The following is a 17168-nucleotide window of genomic DNA, read 5'->3' as shown; positions in this document are numbered from 1 at the left end:
ATTTTTCTTAATAATGTTTTATGTCTACATAGAATAACTCAAAACAGAGTTCTTTGCTCTCCTGTGACCAAAATTCAATCTATCAATGAAAGTTTAGCTCTTTGAAGCCAAATGAAGATTTTAAAAATTGGTCTTACAGGATTTTGGTTTCCACTTAATAGTCTACATATATCTAAATGTTCAGGTATACTGTTTGGACATTATTATAGTCCAAGCACAAGAAAAACAATTGTATCTGGTTAAGGTTTATGCAATGTCTCACATCAGAAAAGATTACGGTGAACTAAGATGAAATCTGCTTACATTCATCCTTGACTCCTTTAAATATATGCCATTAAAGTCTTCTTCATTGCAACAGGAGGCATACTATTAGTTTAATCAAAATATTAGTTTAATGTCATACAGATACATGATAGATAGACAGGGAAAAAATACACACACAAACATTCCCTAATAATTGCATACTCAAGGTAGCAGTGATCTACAAGAAGTTATTGGCTTGGAAAATTACCTTGAAATACACAATTGTTCCATAGGGAAGTTTAAGTGAGTTAAAGGAGAACAGAACATTCATTTCAACACCATTTGTGTATATAATCAGAAACACTGAAAATAAATGTCGACTTTTCATTTGCCTTCTCTGGAGTAGAATAAATGATGCTCTGTAGCTCTCTTTGGATAGGAAAAAAAATCACTTCTCTTCTTGCTCTTTCTGTTTCTACCATCTCCAATATACATTTTTGTGACATGAATTATATTAAAATATATAGGAATGTAAAGAAGGTCTGCAGTATCAGAGTTCAGATTGTGCATATTGTTATAACAACAAATTATTTAAATATTTTGTCTTCCTTATTATTTCTTAGCCGTAGTGTGGGGAAAGAACTATATCTTTTGTGCCTGCTGCTAGTAGGTGGTCACAAAATGTATATAATTTTTCTATATAGCCCATCCACCTACCTGATATGACAACCTTCTTTCTTAGAGAAAAAATAAAAGCAAAATGGTGTACATTCTCCCAATAAGGTATTTCAAAGCATACAAAATGGTGGCTCGATTTGGAATTTAGGTGATAGGGAAAGGAAAAAAGCGGTTAAGCTTTTCCGCTGTTCCAGTTTTTCTTTGAATCTACAGGGCTTGACTTATTGACGGCCAGATATCCCAATAAATGCTTTATTGACTCTTTTCTAATTTGAGTGAGCCAAAGATAAGGAGGCTTCATCTTCCTGAGTTAATATATCTCTATACTAATTATTTGTGTGAGAGTAAAAAACAGTGGAGCAGACCTCTGGGTGATGTTTCACACCCTTAATTCATTGTTAGGGCTTTTGTCTCCCAGTGAATATATCACATTCATGTCAGTAAAGGTGCTTTACTTATTTAACTCAATGTGGGTGAATTAAGATACTTTACATACATGTGTATATGATTATGTGTATAGGTACACAATCATATGTGTATTCAGATAGGTATGATATATGCATATAAAAACACACACTAGTACTCCTGCCTGATGAATTTCAACAGAATTGGTCACACATAGAAATAAATTATTGTTTATTAAATGCTTTAAATTTAGGTATGTAGAGTCTTGTACTGTGTCATATTGGAACAATGCAATGCCTTAACATTTTCCTTCTCCTATATCCTCGAACAGGGAGAGATGGCAATATATACACACATGATATATGCGATCTGTATGTATATATGCATGTGTGTATAATGTAAAGCATACATATATGTGTATATACACATGTAAAATGTATAATAACATCTTGAAAGCCCCTGATGAACAAGGATTCACTCTTAGGTATGATCGGTTATTTAAAAATTTCTCAGGTAAGGGAACTAATCACTTATAATCTGTTATAAGACTATATAGTGAGATTATTTAAGGAAGACTTAATTTTCAATTTTGGGAAAAAGAGTAACATTTAAATGAACTTGGAAAATATAGATAATACACAGCATATGGAACTACATCTATATAAAAAAATTTTAATTCAAGATTAGCTTTTTCTTACCATCTCAACATGAGTCTGGTCTATCACCAAGTCAGGGTGTACTTAGGGAATGAAGATTCATTTTAAAACTAAGCTAAGTAAATACATCAAAGGCATATCTGATATGGATATTAGCTGAAGGAAGGGTAAGGGAGGGTAGTAAGAGGAAGAGGAGGAAAATAATTTGTGTGCAGTGTTTGAGAAAACCTAGAATATAAATTCAGATTTGTAAAATCATCAAGTCATAAGTACCCCTGGTGCTTAAGGGTTTGCTTATGAGTTTCTGGGAACATAATTTTTAGGACCTTCTGCAAACTGAAGACAGAATGGAAATGAAGATAATTTCTAAACTTATACTTTTATTCACTGAGAAATGTGATTTGATTTATTAAAATTCATTTAATATCTATTTTTAAGGAAAATGCCTATTCTATAAGGTAAATGCATCTAAAATGGTAATCAAAATATATTTGAAATGTTATCCATAGTTTATTAATATCCCTTTTCATTAGAATATGTTATTGAAAGTTGTTTGTATTCTGGAAGATCTACTTAAGATGGCATTCCAGATTAATAATGGGGAAAAAGAGCATTCTCTCATGTTGCCATTTTGGTGTAGTTTCTTGACATTTTAGATTTATTAGAATTATCTAGTATCATAAGAAAGATAAATGTAACTATTGAAATTTATTTAGTTTTTGTTTTTGCAAACCCTTTCCTAAAAAATCCAAACTAAATACTTGACCAGTTCTGATAGTTATCTCTGGAGAGAATATCACACAGTAGGAGTCAAGCTTATTTAAACTTCAAAATACCTGTAATTTCATCATTGTATATCAGAGCCAATGCATACCCTCTTATCCTTTATGATTCTTGTCCAGGTCTTTTGGGAAATCCACTGTAGAAGATCTATCTACCCATTGCACTGGAGATCCTACTCTGGTTCTTTTACTACTTACTGGACCTTATTTTTTTCCCCTGTCTTCCTTTGCCGACTACATGACTTGTCTATTTTCTGATCATACAAATTATGTAATGATATCATTTGACATAATTTCTCATGTATACATCATCATTGGAAATATTCTATAGCCTACTTTATTTAGCCCATCAGTTATCTACCCATTTGAATTCTGAATGGTTGCCTAAAAAATTTTCCCCCTAAAATTGAAGTGTTCCATGACTCCCAGGCCTGTAGCATCATTAGCATGGTACTAAAAATGGGTAGCAACAAATAATTTGGAATCATGGAAATCATGGGGAAAAAAATTAAGGAAATCTGTGAAATTTCCCAGATTTGATCCATCCAGACTGATTTCTACCTTAAAACTTCAGGGTCTACCTTATTACTCATTTGAATTGCCAGTCCAAGATGTGTTCTAGTAAATAAATCAATGGGCTACCTGTTCAACTGCATGTCATAATCTGAGTAATTTGATTCTTCATTTACGTTATTTTCTCAATGAGGATGGCTAGTCCAGTCTTTTTTTGAGTGACTATAAATCTCATTATGGTTTTACAGTGTGGTGGATTCCAATGAAATAAGCACACTGTCACCTAAAAGTCTTAGAACTTGGAGAACCTTGTCTTTGTGGTTATCTAAATAATCTCTCTTCTTTTAGGACTATTGTGTGACAGTCTTTCCTGACACTGATGAACGTCTTTGGTGACTGTATGTCTACTTGTAGTATTAGCATTATTTGATGTTGCTACTCAGCAGATGATTCAACAAAGTTATCTCTATGGTGACATATAACATTGATTCTTTTATCATCTTAATATGTTCATGGGAGCCACGTTGTTTTGGGAGAGTCTTCAGATCTTTCTTCCAATCAAACAGTTATATGACAGAAGATGGTATATGCCTTTGTTTTCCTTTTTATTGGATTATAGGAATATTAAGTTTTTCAAAACATTCCTCTCTCCATCCTCTGTAGGAGGTGTTGGTATATAAATTGCATTGAATCCTCACTGTTATTTATTATTTATGATCTATTGTGGAGGTAGAATGAACAAGTCTTAGTGAGTGATTGGAATAGGAGGAGTAAGAGAAAATGAAAGATGACTTCAAGATGAAAAATATGTTCTAGAATTTTACAAGGTATCAGTGTTCTTTATACCATAAGAAATAATTTTATAAGATCACTTAAGAGAAATAGCAGGGATGTAGATTTTTTTGTGAAACCATAGATATTTTGGCCAGAAAGACAGACCAGAATGCTCAGTAGCCTTCATAATTTCCTTCAGAGCAATCATACATCATCATTGTTTGTTTCCACACTAAATTCTTGCTGGGATTGCTGCCTTGTCTGGAGACATCTTATGGTATGCTATGTGAAAAAGGTTGCTGTAAGGTAAGATTCCTTAAAAAGAAGTCCATTGTTTCTTTCTCCCCCCTGTAGCGTCCCTTGATTGGTTTTTATCTGATTTTTTACCATAGAATCTAGTGAATCATATTAACTCTCATATTAACTGTCAGAAGTCCTTCCATATAAGTCTTAACTGTTTTCACATTTTCTCTGAAGAAAGTGCAAGGATTAATATATAGAATAACAGTCCACACCTGTGGCTACAGGTGACTAGAAAATTCTTCCGCATGGATAGATGTTAAGGTTGAGGGCTGGGAAAGAATCTTGTAATCACACCATAATTATGTTTCCTGACATCTTTATCCCACTCCTAAAGGTAGGAGTGTTACTCAGTCCTTTGACTGGCACCATGGGCTATAAAAAAAAAAAGAGCAACTGTCTTACCGGTCAATCAATCTTTGCATAATCTCACATGAAAACATAGCAAATTGACTTGATTTGCCAAGATTTCTCAAGTAAGTTGCAGCAGTTGATCACTGTGAAGTCTGGCCTTTTTCACATCATCATTGTTTATTGCAGCCAAATAGACCATGGCCAGTGTTAAAGTCTTCCTGATGGTCATATCAAGGGAAGAATTGTTATTTAATTTATTATGCTTCTGTTCAAATTGTTAACTTTCTGAGGAAAACGGTTCATGTTATAAGGGATCATAGGGCTCTTACTGTGATTAAGAGATATATCTACATAGAAGATTCAAGGCCATATGAGCACGGGTAGGGGCCTACACATAGACAGTGAATGATACTCGACAGAGGCTAGATCAGCTTCTCTTTTTACCACCCTACCAAAGGAATTGATGTCCTAGACCCTCAAGGTAAATATTTAGAATCAGAGGGGCCAGAGTTAGTACAACTCTCTTCCCTCAGCATCTAAAACACCAGTCAAAAGTGGAGATTAGATCTCTGAGGGACCAGAGATCATATACTACCAGGAGGGCTCTGTAAAGTGTAAAATTACAAAGATTAGGCTATTATAGGTTCTACTTTTCCACTATAGACCCTTCAATTTTGGGTTGATGTTAGGCATCACAAATCTAGAGGAGACATACCCCTGGGGAAAATGAAAAAATAAAAAGCTACTAGTGGCCAAAGATGGCCACATACCATCCTAATTAAAGAACTACTGGCAGTGGAAGATTTATCTTTGAAGTGTTTCTGATTAGAGTAAACTTAAGGACACAAAAATGTGTATTGTTTTTATTTCCTTACTGAGGAGGAACAAAGTGTTTTATTGAGGTGGAGATTTTTGTGGTGGGAATGACCAATCATTCAATTCAAGCTGACAAAGGCTGAGTAAAGTGCCTGCACTAACCCCCTTGTAAAACTAATGACATCTATAGAGAACAATATATGTAGCTCTATAGCAATTATCCTGCCCCCTCTTCTCCCAGGAAAGAAAAGTCCATCCCTTCTTCGAATTTATATTAGTTTAAATACACACAATTTGACACTTCATTGTTCTCTATTAATTTCATATTTATTCCCTTTATCTACTGGATTGTAAGCTACTTGGAGGGAAAGACAATTTTGTATCATAACTTCTTAAGCAGCAGCACCTAATACAATGCTTAGCATAAATAGGTACTCAAGAATCCTTACCAATTGGTTAATTTTGGTATAACACCCTATTTTTGAAGGTTTTGAAATTCAGGACAAATAATTTATATTTGTTGTAGTGGCATTTAATAAGTGAGTAATCCATTTTCATGTGGTGGTCTCGGCCAAAGCATATGAAGGACAGTTTATAGTTCAAATAATGTACTAATGTTTCGTTAAAACCAGTACCTATCACCTGGCCATTGTATCTGTTTTTCTTAGTCCGTTTAATTAACTCTTTTATTTATCTGAGTGCTACATAAACCTAAAAACCACATATTTAAAATTAGAAGTTTTCCACCCATATATTAAAGCTTTCTTAGTTGTACAATTGGTTCTGAGGTTAGCAATTTGTGGAAACAAGTTAGAATAATAAGGTTTATTGGGACTGAGATTGTAGGGTTGCTAGCTCTGTTCATGTTCTAATACTGAGAATGGGGGATGATTGAGGGTAGAAAGATCTCTCTAAGCCCTTTTATCCCGTTAAAAGCACATGCTTCCAAAAATAGATCCCCATTTTAAAGATAAAGAAACTGAGACATAGGAAAAGTGACTTGCCTGAGGTGCCATGGCTAGTTAGTGAAAGTGATTAAAACTCAGATCTTCTTATCCCCATCCTCTATCTGTGGCTCGTTGCTTCTCTCTAACTTAACTATCTGATAAAATTTGATACCATTATGTATTTGAGGCACTTGAAGTTTTATTTAACACTTCATCCAAACTGAAACCTATGAGCTTATACCTCACAATACATGAGGGGGTGAATCTAAGAAGACAGTGTGATGGTGGGAGTTGTCCCATTTGGGAATTATCTGAGTCAGAAAATCTCAACCCCTGCAGTAATTTATTGGAAATATTTTCAGATTTGGTAGCTGAAATGTGGTTCGTTCTCTTTAAATTTCATTCCTGTTAATTATGATGGGGTTGGTGAATAGAGCCTCATGATGACTATGTGGAGGAGTCTTAGGAACTAAAAACTAAACTTGCACTGACTTCCATTTTCTCCCACAAAAAGATTTGGGATCATGGCAAAATTGTAATGCCTCTTGTAATTTTTTAACCTCCCAAACCTCTAAACATGCATCAATTATTTACTAAATTTCAGAACTCTACTAAGTACCTGGGGAATACAAAATAATATCAACTTTCCTCTTGGCCACAAATTCTCTTAGAACACCCTCTTTGTCATTCAAATACATTTGCAACCTAGTATAAATATACTTAGAGAGAGAATGCTCAAGATGAAAAGAAATCATTTTGAGCTTTCTAAAATTTGCGATGGTAGGGAAAGAACAAGAAATGAATTTGCATCATCATTTTTACCTTCTCTAGCTCCCAATTCAATATTAATATGAATTGTTATAAAGGCAGTTTCTGTTCAAGGAATACAATACTGCTTATGAAAGGAGAGAAGTTAAGATTTTTAAAATTATCAAAATTTGAAATGGTATCTAGTATCAGTATTATGAATTTAAGTATATGTTCTGAGCAAGAAAAATTAAACCTCATTTTATAAAATTTATAAATTCTGCTTTTAAAAACCCCTAATATTATCATTGTTGTTCTATAATTTCTGAAAGACTAGTGTACCTTTTAGATTTATAAACTTGGCTTTACTGATTTTTAAATGAAAATTTCCAAGAAATAACAAAATTGATCTCTGAGTTGGGATGGAAGTTTTTTAAAAGTGAGCAATGTTTATGACCTTTGAGAAAAAAAAATAGGATCTAGCTACAAACTGCTAAAGCAATTTCATCCTTTTTTTTTTGCTGACATGACTCCAGAAATATCTGATTTTTGGAGTGACAATTTATTGAAAGAAATTCATGTGCATATTAAGAAAAGGTTATAGCTCAAGAAATATATAGATTTTGTTCTACAATTTAGTAAATACCGTCTGAATTAAGACAGTCTTAATAGTCTGGCTGTTTCTATAGTATTTTTGTTCATATCTGGACATCTCATTTTAGAAAGAACCTTTATCAGTGGAAGTCAACCAGAATGGGGAAGGGACCTCAAATCCATGCATTTGATAATAAGCTGAAAGAATAGAGGATATTTAGCCTGGAGAAGAAAAGACTCAGCGGGTACATGGTAGCTATATGTGAGTGTATGAAAAGCTATCATGTAGAAGAGAATTTAAGTTGTTCTGTTCTGAAGTTTACAAAGAGGCAAATTTAGACTTGATATAAGTAAAAAACTTCCTAACGATTAGAACTAGCCATAAACAGAATGCGTTCCCTCCAGAAGTGGTGAGTTTTACCTTCATTTGAGATCTTCAAGCAAAGACCAGATGACCACTTGCCAGTTTTGTTAGGACTTTTGTAGAAACACAGAAGAAAACCAACTGTTTTATCACATGGTTGGATGGGGATATGATTGGGGATATAGACTCTAAACAGTCACCCTAATGCAAATATTAATAATATGGAAATAGATTTTGATCAATGGCACATGTAAAACCCAGTGGAATTGCTCATTGGCTATGGGAGGGGGTGGGAGGAGGGGAGGGAAAGAACATGAATCATGTAACCATGGGAAAATATTCTAAATTAATTAATTAAAATTTAAAAAAAGAAGACTTTTTCAAGTATGAGATAGATTAGATGGCCATTGATGCCCCTTTCAAATGAAACTGTGAGATTATGAGTGATGAGAGGGCCACTCTAGCAGTCTTGAGTCTGGAAGTCTAAATGCTGGTAATTTCACATATAATAGGAAAATAAAATGGACTTCTTAAACCTTATTTCATAGTAGTACATAAAACTCATATTAAAAAGAGAATCAGTAGATGAAGGTGTGGTTTCATCCTTCTTAATGAAATTATTTGGACAAATAACCGTGTCTCCCAGAGGGTAACAGAGCCACTAAGGTGGGTGTGAGACTGCAACATGTTAGTAACCAAGAATTCATTAGAAATATGGAAGACTAGAAAAGCAAATGGGCTTATATGGCAAGGGAGAGACAGAATTAATAGACTTAACTACCATCCTTGCAATGTCATGAAAGGTAGAGGAAGGCCATTCAGTAAGTTGGGTGGGACTACCTGTGGAGAATTTATAGGAGGGCATGTACAAGAGTTGCACAGAATGGGAGTGTGTGGATGGGTTACAATCTATAGGAAGAAGTACCTACAATGATGAGATAGATCACAGGTCCACTAAAGTACTGAAGTATTAGACAGCCATATAGTTGATAACTGTATATAAAACAGTTGTTGATCTGGCTTAAAAATACTATGTTCCAGTCAGCTATCTTGCAAAAATGCAGCTTCAACTATACCCAGAATGTTAAAGTTGGAAGGGACCTTAGAGATTGTTTAATCTTACCTTCATTTGACAAAAGAGGACACTGAAAACTAGGAAAATTAAGAGAATTGTTAGAGTCACAGACATAGTGAAGAACAGATTTAAGATTAGTATTCCATTTCAGAACTGCCCCTAGTCCTTTTCACTCTAATCCTTACTTATAAGCATTCCACTAAAAGCATAAAAAAGTCTTTTATTCTAAAAATATCTTCAACTGTTTTAGAGAAAGGGCCTCTACGCACACCTATGTCCAATTCTAACAAACACCGTAGTGCCATTAATAAATTCAATATTTGTTAAATGCTTGGAATCTAAAATAATGCTGTCCTCATTTCAAATATTATATTTCTTCAGAAATAGGAATTTATAGCTCAAATGAACCTTAAATATTATATATTCCAACTCACTCATTTTATAGATGAGAAACGCAGGCCAAAAAAGATGTAGTGATTTGCCACCTAAGGCCACACAGGTAATAAGCACCAGAGCAAGGATTCCAATTATTGACTTAAACTCCAATAAAGGACGATAAAGTCTTAAACATGTCCAAATCTTTCTATCATTGTAAATAGCTAAAATAACCATTTTCACCAGCCTGGTTTAAATTCTACATCATTTGGGTATATAGTCAGAAGAATAGTTAAGCAAGGCCCAAGCTTAAAAGTACTTTAGCCCCAGGTTATCATCTTTAAGCTAGAAGGCAACTTTTGGTCACCAGTGAAAAACTGGTGGTTGGAATTTTCAAGCTCAATGCTTAACTGTACATTTTATTTACTTTTGTAGACTTATTTGGCAGAGACTGCTTAATAGAATCTTTGAAGATTTATGTAATCACTGTAATTGTACCTAATTACCTAATTGTATAATTATATTTAATTGCATCCATGGTGTTCATACACATAACACAAATTTAATTACATCCTCCCCCCACCCAGTGAAATTCTCTGTGAGATCATCTGGCACATCTGCAGTGAGCATTTTGAAAGCTTAGGTAACTAATATTTCGGTTTCATTTTTTCCCCCTTGTTTTGGTCACTATGAGAGTCAGAAAAAATTTTGCCCTTCATTTTTATTTATTTCCCATAAAATGGGGGCCTTATAGTTTTCTAGCTATCTTACAGATAGATGTTGGAAGGACAAATAAGATTAGCTTTTGTGAAGCTCATTTGAGTTCTTTGTAGTAAGGCTATTATATTAATTCTCCACATTATTTCATTTCGTGTTATTTAAACTCGCTACTAATAATGAGTGAAAAATTATTTGTCATCAACAATGAACATGATTGGTCAATTCTTTGTATATTGTCTTTAACACGTACCTTTCCCTTGGTGTATCATACCATGCAAAAACACTTCAAATACCAAGCCATTATCAATAAGTATAAATCATTTGTTCAGTCAACAGATCCTTATTGAATGCCTGTGTTGTGCAGTAATGATATGGTATTGCACTTCCATAAGTCCTGAGTTCTCAGCATTTCCCTTATGGTAGGTTCTAACAAGCCACAAAGGTTTCAGATATAGACTCTATGACAGTGTTGTCCCCAAAACCAGCCTCAATTCAGATAGGCTTATTTCCAGGGCTGCCATCAAGTGATGAATTTTTAGTTACAGCAACTCTTGAAGATCAAATGTTGTGATTTGTACTAATAGAGATTACCTATGAAACTATGGGTCCATGAAATATTCATGTTGTGTATATATAGTCATTACAGTTTTCACAGCTCTTGTTTACATATATAATATGATCATCAGAACAATTCTGAGTTATTTTGGGCAGGTTCCATTTCATAAATGAGGAAAAAGGGCCAGAGAAGTTCAGTGACTTTTACAAAGTCTCACAGCTAATAAAAGGCAGAGGCAGAACTAGTACCCAGGTCTCTGGACTCCTAGTCTCATACTCTCCACTGCACCACTCTGAGACACTGCGAATGATTGTGTAAAGAAACATGTTCTATTTACCTACATGTCCTTTTCACAGAATGCTAAAGTTAGAAAGGAACTCAGAGGAGATCAAGTTCAACTGCCTATTTTATACTGGAATCCCTTCTCTGATGTTCCTGATAGGTGATTCTTCATTCTCTGCTTTACTGTTTCCAGGGGTAAAAGGTCATTTTCAAGAAAGCAACCTCTTCTATTATGATATAGCTCTAATTATTAATAAAGAATTAATAACAAAAATAGAAGAATGAATACATAATAAAGAAAATTCTTCTTTATAGTAAGTAGAAATCTGCTTCCCTCTAACTTTCCTACCCATTTTGGATCCTAACTGCCTTCTTGAACAATGCCTGACAACGTAAGAAAATCTTTCAAGCATCTAACTTTGAGGGCTTCAAATGAAAGTAGTTATTATTACTATTTAATGAACTAGGTGAATATCACCAACCAAATAAAAAGACTAAATTATTTTTATAGCTTAAAAATACAGACTAAATTATTAATAAGAGTTGAAAAAAGGTCAAGGAAGACCACCAATATTAAATTATAAATCTACTGGCATTGAGATAGTGTCCTGAAAACAGCTATTTTGTTTATATATACACCAATGGATTTTAACTTGTTTTCACAAATATTCTCTTCTTTAGATCCTGTGTGTTTGGTTTCTTTAACTGTTCCTTATGTGCAGTAGGTTTTCAGATCTCTTGCCCTCCTGGTCCACTCTCCTCTGGACTCACTCCAATTGGTTGATGACCCTTACAAATGTAATATCTAGGACTAAAGATGGCAGGTGTTGTCTGACCACAGCAGAACTGCACTATCTATATACCTATTTAATACAACCTAAGGTTATATTGTCAATTTGGGAAACCATATGACAAACTTATCTTCTTCACTAAGATTGCTACATATAGTCAGTCACATGTTAATGTGGTACTGGGGACAATCTTGTTAAGTCTAAAATTTCTGCTCTCTTATTTAGCACTTAATTTTTTCTTATAAACATACAAGCTGTTAGCTAGCTTTTGTGCTATTGAGATTTAGTATTTTATCTACAACATTTTATTCTGTGAAATCAAGCATCACAAAAGAATCACAATATTGGACTCCTACCTGAATAATTAATGTTCGTGAAATACTTTGAGAGCTTCAAATGAAAGCAGTTATTATTACTATTTCATGAACTAGGTGAATACCACCAACCAAATAAAAAGACTAAATTATTTTTTATAGCTTAAAATACATTTACTTAATAAAAGACTAAATTATTAATAAGAGTTGAAAAAAGATCAAGGAAGACTACCAATATTAAATTATAAAACTACTGGCATTGAGACAGTGTCCTGAAAACAGCTATTTTGTTTATATATACCAATGGATTTTAACTTGTTTTCACAAGTTCATTGTGACTATTCAAGTCTAAAGTTAAACATTTACTTAAGATTTAAAGACCCTTACGGCTAACTTATTGCTTCTAACACTTGTTTTCTCTAATGGTAGCCTTTTTTCTTTAAGTTTTTTTATGTTATATCATATTTAAGAAATTAACTTTTTAATGTTTTTTTCTTTATTTCTAGTTAACTCTGCAGGCTCAACAATGTCTGAAAACCTGGAAAGCAGATACAGCCGCCTTGGCTGGGATCAAATTAAAATACTAGACCAAGTATTAAGTGAAGACGTACCAATTCATGGAAGAGGAAATTTTCCAACCCTGGAAGTGAAAACAAAGGATATCATCCTCGTGATTCAAGAAGAACTCCAGAAGAAAGAGATCGTCATTAAAGATATCCGTCTGAATGGTTCAACAGCTAGCCACATCCTTACAAAGCAGAATGGAACCAGTTATAAGGATATCGACATCATTTTTGGTATTGGGTATCTCGGTGAGCACGAATTTCAGGTTGTGAAGGAAACCGTTCTAGATTGCCTGCAAGACTTCTTACCAAAATGTGTCAACAAAGAAAAGATCACATCAATGACCATGAAAGATGCCTACGTTCAGAAGATGGTGAAAGTTTCCAACGAACATGACCGCTGGAGTCTCATTTCTTTGTCAAACAACACTGGGAAGAACATGGAGTTCAAATTTGTCAGCTCACTTAGACGCCAATTTGAATTCAGTGTTGATTCCTTTCAGATAATCCTATCCAACCTTCTTGATGTCTACAGAGATGCCGATTATGTGCTGAGCGAAGAATCCTCCCCAGATGTTGTGGCAGAGAGCATGTATGGGGACTTCGAACAAGCAATGCATCATCTGCAAAACAAGCTTATTTCCACCAGAAAACCTGAAGAAATTAGAGGCGGAGGCCTTCTCAAATACAGCAACCTACTGGTTCGTGATTTCAAGCCAGCAAGTGAGACCGAAATCAAAACTCTGGAACGTTACATGTGTTCCAGATTCTTCATTGATTTTCCTGATGTGACAGAGCAACAGAGGAAGATTGAGTCCTACCTACATAACCATTTCGTAGGTGAAGAGAAGAGCAAATATGATTACCTCATGACCTTGCGTGGAGTCATCGATGAAAGCACTGTATGCCTCATGGGGCATGAAAGAAGACAAACCCTGAATATGATCACCATTCTGGCTCTAAAAGTACTCGGAGAACAAAACATCATTCCCAACACAGCCAACGTAACCTGCTTTTACCAGCCTGCTCCATACATCACTAATAGAAATTTCAGCACCTACTATGTGGCTCATGGACATCCATTCCTCTATCAGTCTTACCCACTGCATATTCATATGCAGAATGGTTTGGTTTAAGTAAAATTAAGGCAGCAAACCAGCTGAAATAAAGACCTCCTGAAAGCAAGTTTTCAAATCCCACTGATTTTTGAATCTATTTTTTTTTGAAGCTTATCAATTATTTCCCGTCAGTCACAGATCATACTATCTGTCACCCATCAAGTCAGGCCACAAAAACAAAACAAAACAAATTACAGAAGAAAAAATTAACTGTGACTTTACCATCACCAACTGTGGCTTTCAAGTATTCCTAAGAAATGCATTAGAGGTTTTTTCATCTTTGACAGAAAAGAAGAAAAGACAGTTTCCAAATTCAGAGGCAGAGTTATGCCAACTACCACAAAATTTTTTAATTAAATGTGACCAGGACCATTTTTATCACTTAAACTTTTTAGTTACCATTTAAAAAAAAATCCAGCATTTAAAGTCCCAAATTCAGAAGATATTAAGATGATAGGTCAAATATATGGTCAAATGCAAAAATCTTATCTTATGTATTCAAAAATACTTTTTGAGAAAGGAGGCTATTATGTTAATAATTTTTTTTTTACTCTGTGTGGCTGAAAAGATGAAAAACCATCTGTACAAAAGATCCAATGATTACCTGTGTAGGTCACTTTGGTTTCCTCACTGTTACAAAAAATGAAAACGATAACTTCTACAAGCAGAAGCATTCTGTAAATAATTGTCCAACTAAAACATAAGCTCTAAGACAAACGGGAAAAACAGGCAGGTCTGTGGCATTTTGAAATTATACCATAGTGGCATTTACAATTTCATTGTAGATTTGTCCTCCATTTTAAAATGTCTGTGCACATACAATAGTGGCAGGTGACCTCATGAACAAGAAATGAAGTATTTGGGGTTTCTTTTTGTAGTTATCAAAAAGCAGTTTCCAACAAGCCACTCAAGTACCTCCCTGTGTCAGTTTTCCCCTGAATGCTATAACTTATTCTGCAAGTGTACCTGTTCATTGCTAGATTCTCTGATATTTACATAGCAGATCAAATATGTTGTTTGTAAAACTACCTATAGGATAAAACTTTTCCCCCCCTCTTCACAAACTTACTCACCTGTGAACAATATTTTGGGGGATGATGCAGAGAAGGTGAGAAAGTAACCTCTAGGGCAAAAGTATGTAACCCTGCTGGAAGGCTTCCAGCACTTTTTCTGATTTCTGATTTGCATTTTGATTTTTCCATTTAACATTATGTTCCATAGATAAGCTTATCCCCTACCATATTATGTTTTCTCTTAAGAATTTTATATTCATTTTAAACTATTAAGTATTTCAGTTAGGTTTTGTTTTCTTTATAGCAGTACCAGACACACAAGTGAGTGCACAACTCTGCTATTTCCGAGTATACAATATTCTGAGATCTGCCATTTTCTGCACCATAACACAACCTTCTATGTGTAATCACATATATGTAACATAGAACTTTAGGTTTTAAAAATGTTGTTTGCAATGTTACATGGCCTCATTTCTTGCTTTACTAGTATTTGGGCCAGAGTATGAAAATCATATGTAAAGAAGAGTTATTTCACTAAGAATCCATCTGTGCATGGTAGATGAAGACCAGGTGTAATTTTCTCATTGAAAGATAGTAAGTCAGATTCCACCCTCAGCATATTCTTAGTTGAAACCATTGCAAAACAACAAAGGTCCATTTGCTTGATTATATGCTTATGAAACAACCTGACAATAACAACAGTAATGATGAGTCAACAGAAAATGATGTTGTCTGCAAGTAGCATTTTTCATTGAATCCTAGCCTTGTGAAAGCCTCTGAGTCCATCTCTCTGGCAAGGAATCCATCAGCTTCTTAAATGGTTCAACTGGTGATAGGAATTCCTTATAAGCTACAAAGAAGAATCCTCAAGGTGTTCTGCTGAGGGTGTCACTGGGACTCTAATTACTCCTGACAAATGAATTTCTTTCTCTACAAGACTTGGATGGCAGCAAAGACATGCACTTCTCTCATTTCTTCACTATACTTTTACATTGGAGGACAAAATTTACTAATGTGTACATGACATTTTCTGTCAAGTGGGAACCCTCACTTGAAACTACTAGAGAAAAATCGCTTCTTTAAAAGAGGATAATGAATGGCCTCGGTTCTTTTAGCCTTTTCCTGTCCAACCATCTCCCCAAAAATGTTTTATGTTGACCTAAAATATCCTACTGCATAACCAGCTCATACAGAGCAAACCAGTGATTTGGGAAGCCATATTATTTCAAGTCATTGGAAATTTCTCACTAAGAGAACTGGACAGTGACTGTTGGACCTCCTGAGAGAGTGCAGATTGTGTGGGACTTTGGCTCAATGTTGTATATAATTCATTCTATCTTATGTGAAGTGTTACCTTTGCATTCTGGGCTGAAGCTTACAGCATTAGATTGACTTCTGAGAAAATTCATCTGAAAGAACTTCTTGGTCTAGTACTAGCATTTCACCTGTTGCTTTAGCAACTATATAGTCAACTGCAAATGTAGGATTTGTATTTGTGCTACCAGAATGTTCTTACCTTTTATGGATATCAAATCTATTGTCAACTGGCAAAATTGTTGGGGTGGAAGATTTGTAACTTGTATATAGAAATAGTTCCTTAGCTAATGTGTTTAATGTTCATTGTAGAGAAAATTGGGATAGTAGGATTAAACTGTTTTGGTTAGGAAATAGCCTGAGTTAATTTTAAAACATGAAACAAAAGCTTGAACTGTACCCAAATGCCTAAACCTTGTTTTATTGTTGTTTCAACTTAAATGAACCTGAATTCAAAAGCTACAGTGTGTATGTATGTTTTTAGGCCATATCCTAGTAGCAAATAAATGTTTAAAGACACTATTATGTCTCAGATATGAGTAACATTTTTTTCATTTATTAAAACTATCTTCTATTTCTTACCTAAAAATAGTCATTCAACTTTAAGAAGCATATTAGAAATTAAATGAGTTGGTATCTACAGTTATTGGAGTCTTAAAGTTTATAACTCTATCCCTTACCACATAATACTACTAAATAGCCACAACAGTACCAGGCATAGATTTTTTTCAGGTTATTTAACATATAAATTAGTATTAAACTAGAGGTGTGACATGTACTAATTGGTGTTTGATACTGGCAAAATATAAGAAACAAATTTCCAACCTTCAGATCCTATCCATTTTACTATTTCTAAAAAGAATTTACATGTTTT

General features: G+C 34.3%; 1 protein-coding gene across 3 annotated transcripts in view; it reads left to right on the top strand.

Annotated features, from left to right (window-relative positions):
* The window catches only part of TENT5D (terminal nucleotidyltransferase 5D), a 52557-nt gene extending 35731 nt beyond the window's left edge, over positions 1-16826 (top strand). For all 3 annotated transcript variants that reach the window (XM_056809656.1, XM_007507492.3, XM_056809657.1), the window contains one exon: positions 12793-16826. In XM_056809656.1, the coding sequence (XP_056665634.1) occupies positions 12813-13985 (1173 nt within the window). In that variant the 5' untranslated portion in view covers positions 12793-12812 and the 3' untranslated portion in view covers positions 13986-16826. The remainder of the gene's footprint in view (positions 1-12792) is intronic.
* The last annotated feature ends 342 nt before the right edge of the window (positions 16827-17168 follow it).

This window comes from Monodelphis domestica, chromosome X (genome assembly GCF_027887165.1).
Source record: "Monodelphis domestica isolate mMonDom1 chromosome X, mMonDom1.pri, whole genome shotgun sequence".
NCBI classification, from domain to species: domain Eukaryota; kingdom Metazoa; phylum Chordata; class Mammalia; order Didelphimorphia; family Didelphidae; genus Monodelphis; species Monodelphis domestica.
The sequence above is the reverse complement of the archived record's forward strand: the minus strand, read 5'-3'. Positions and strand labels throughout refer to the sequence as shown.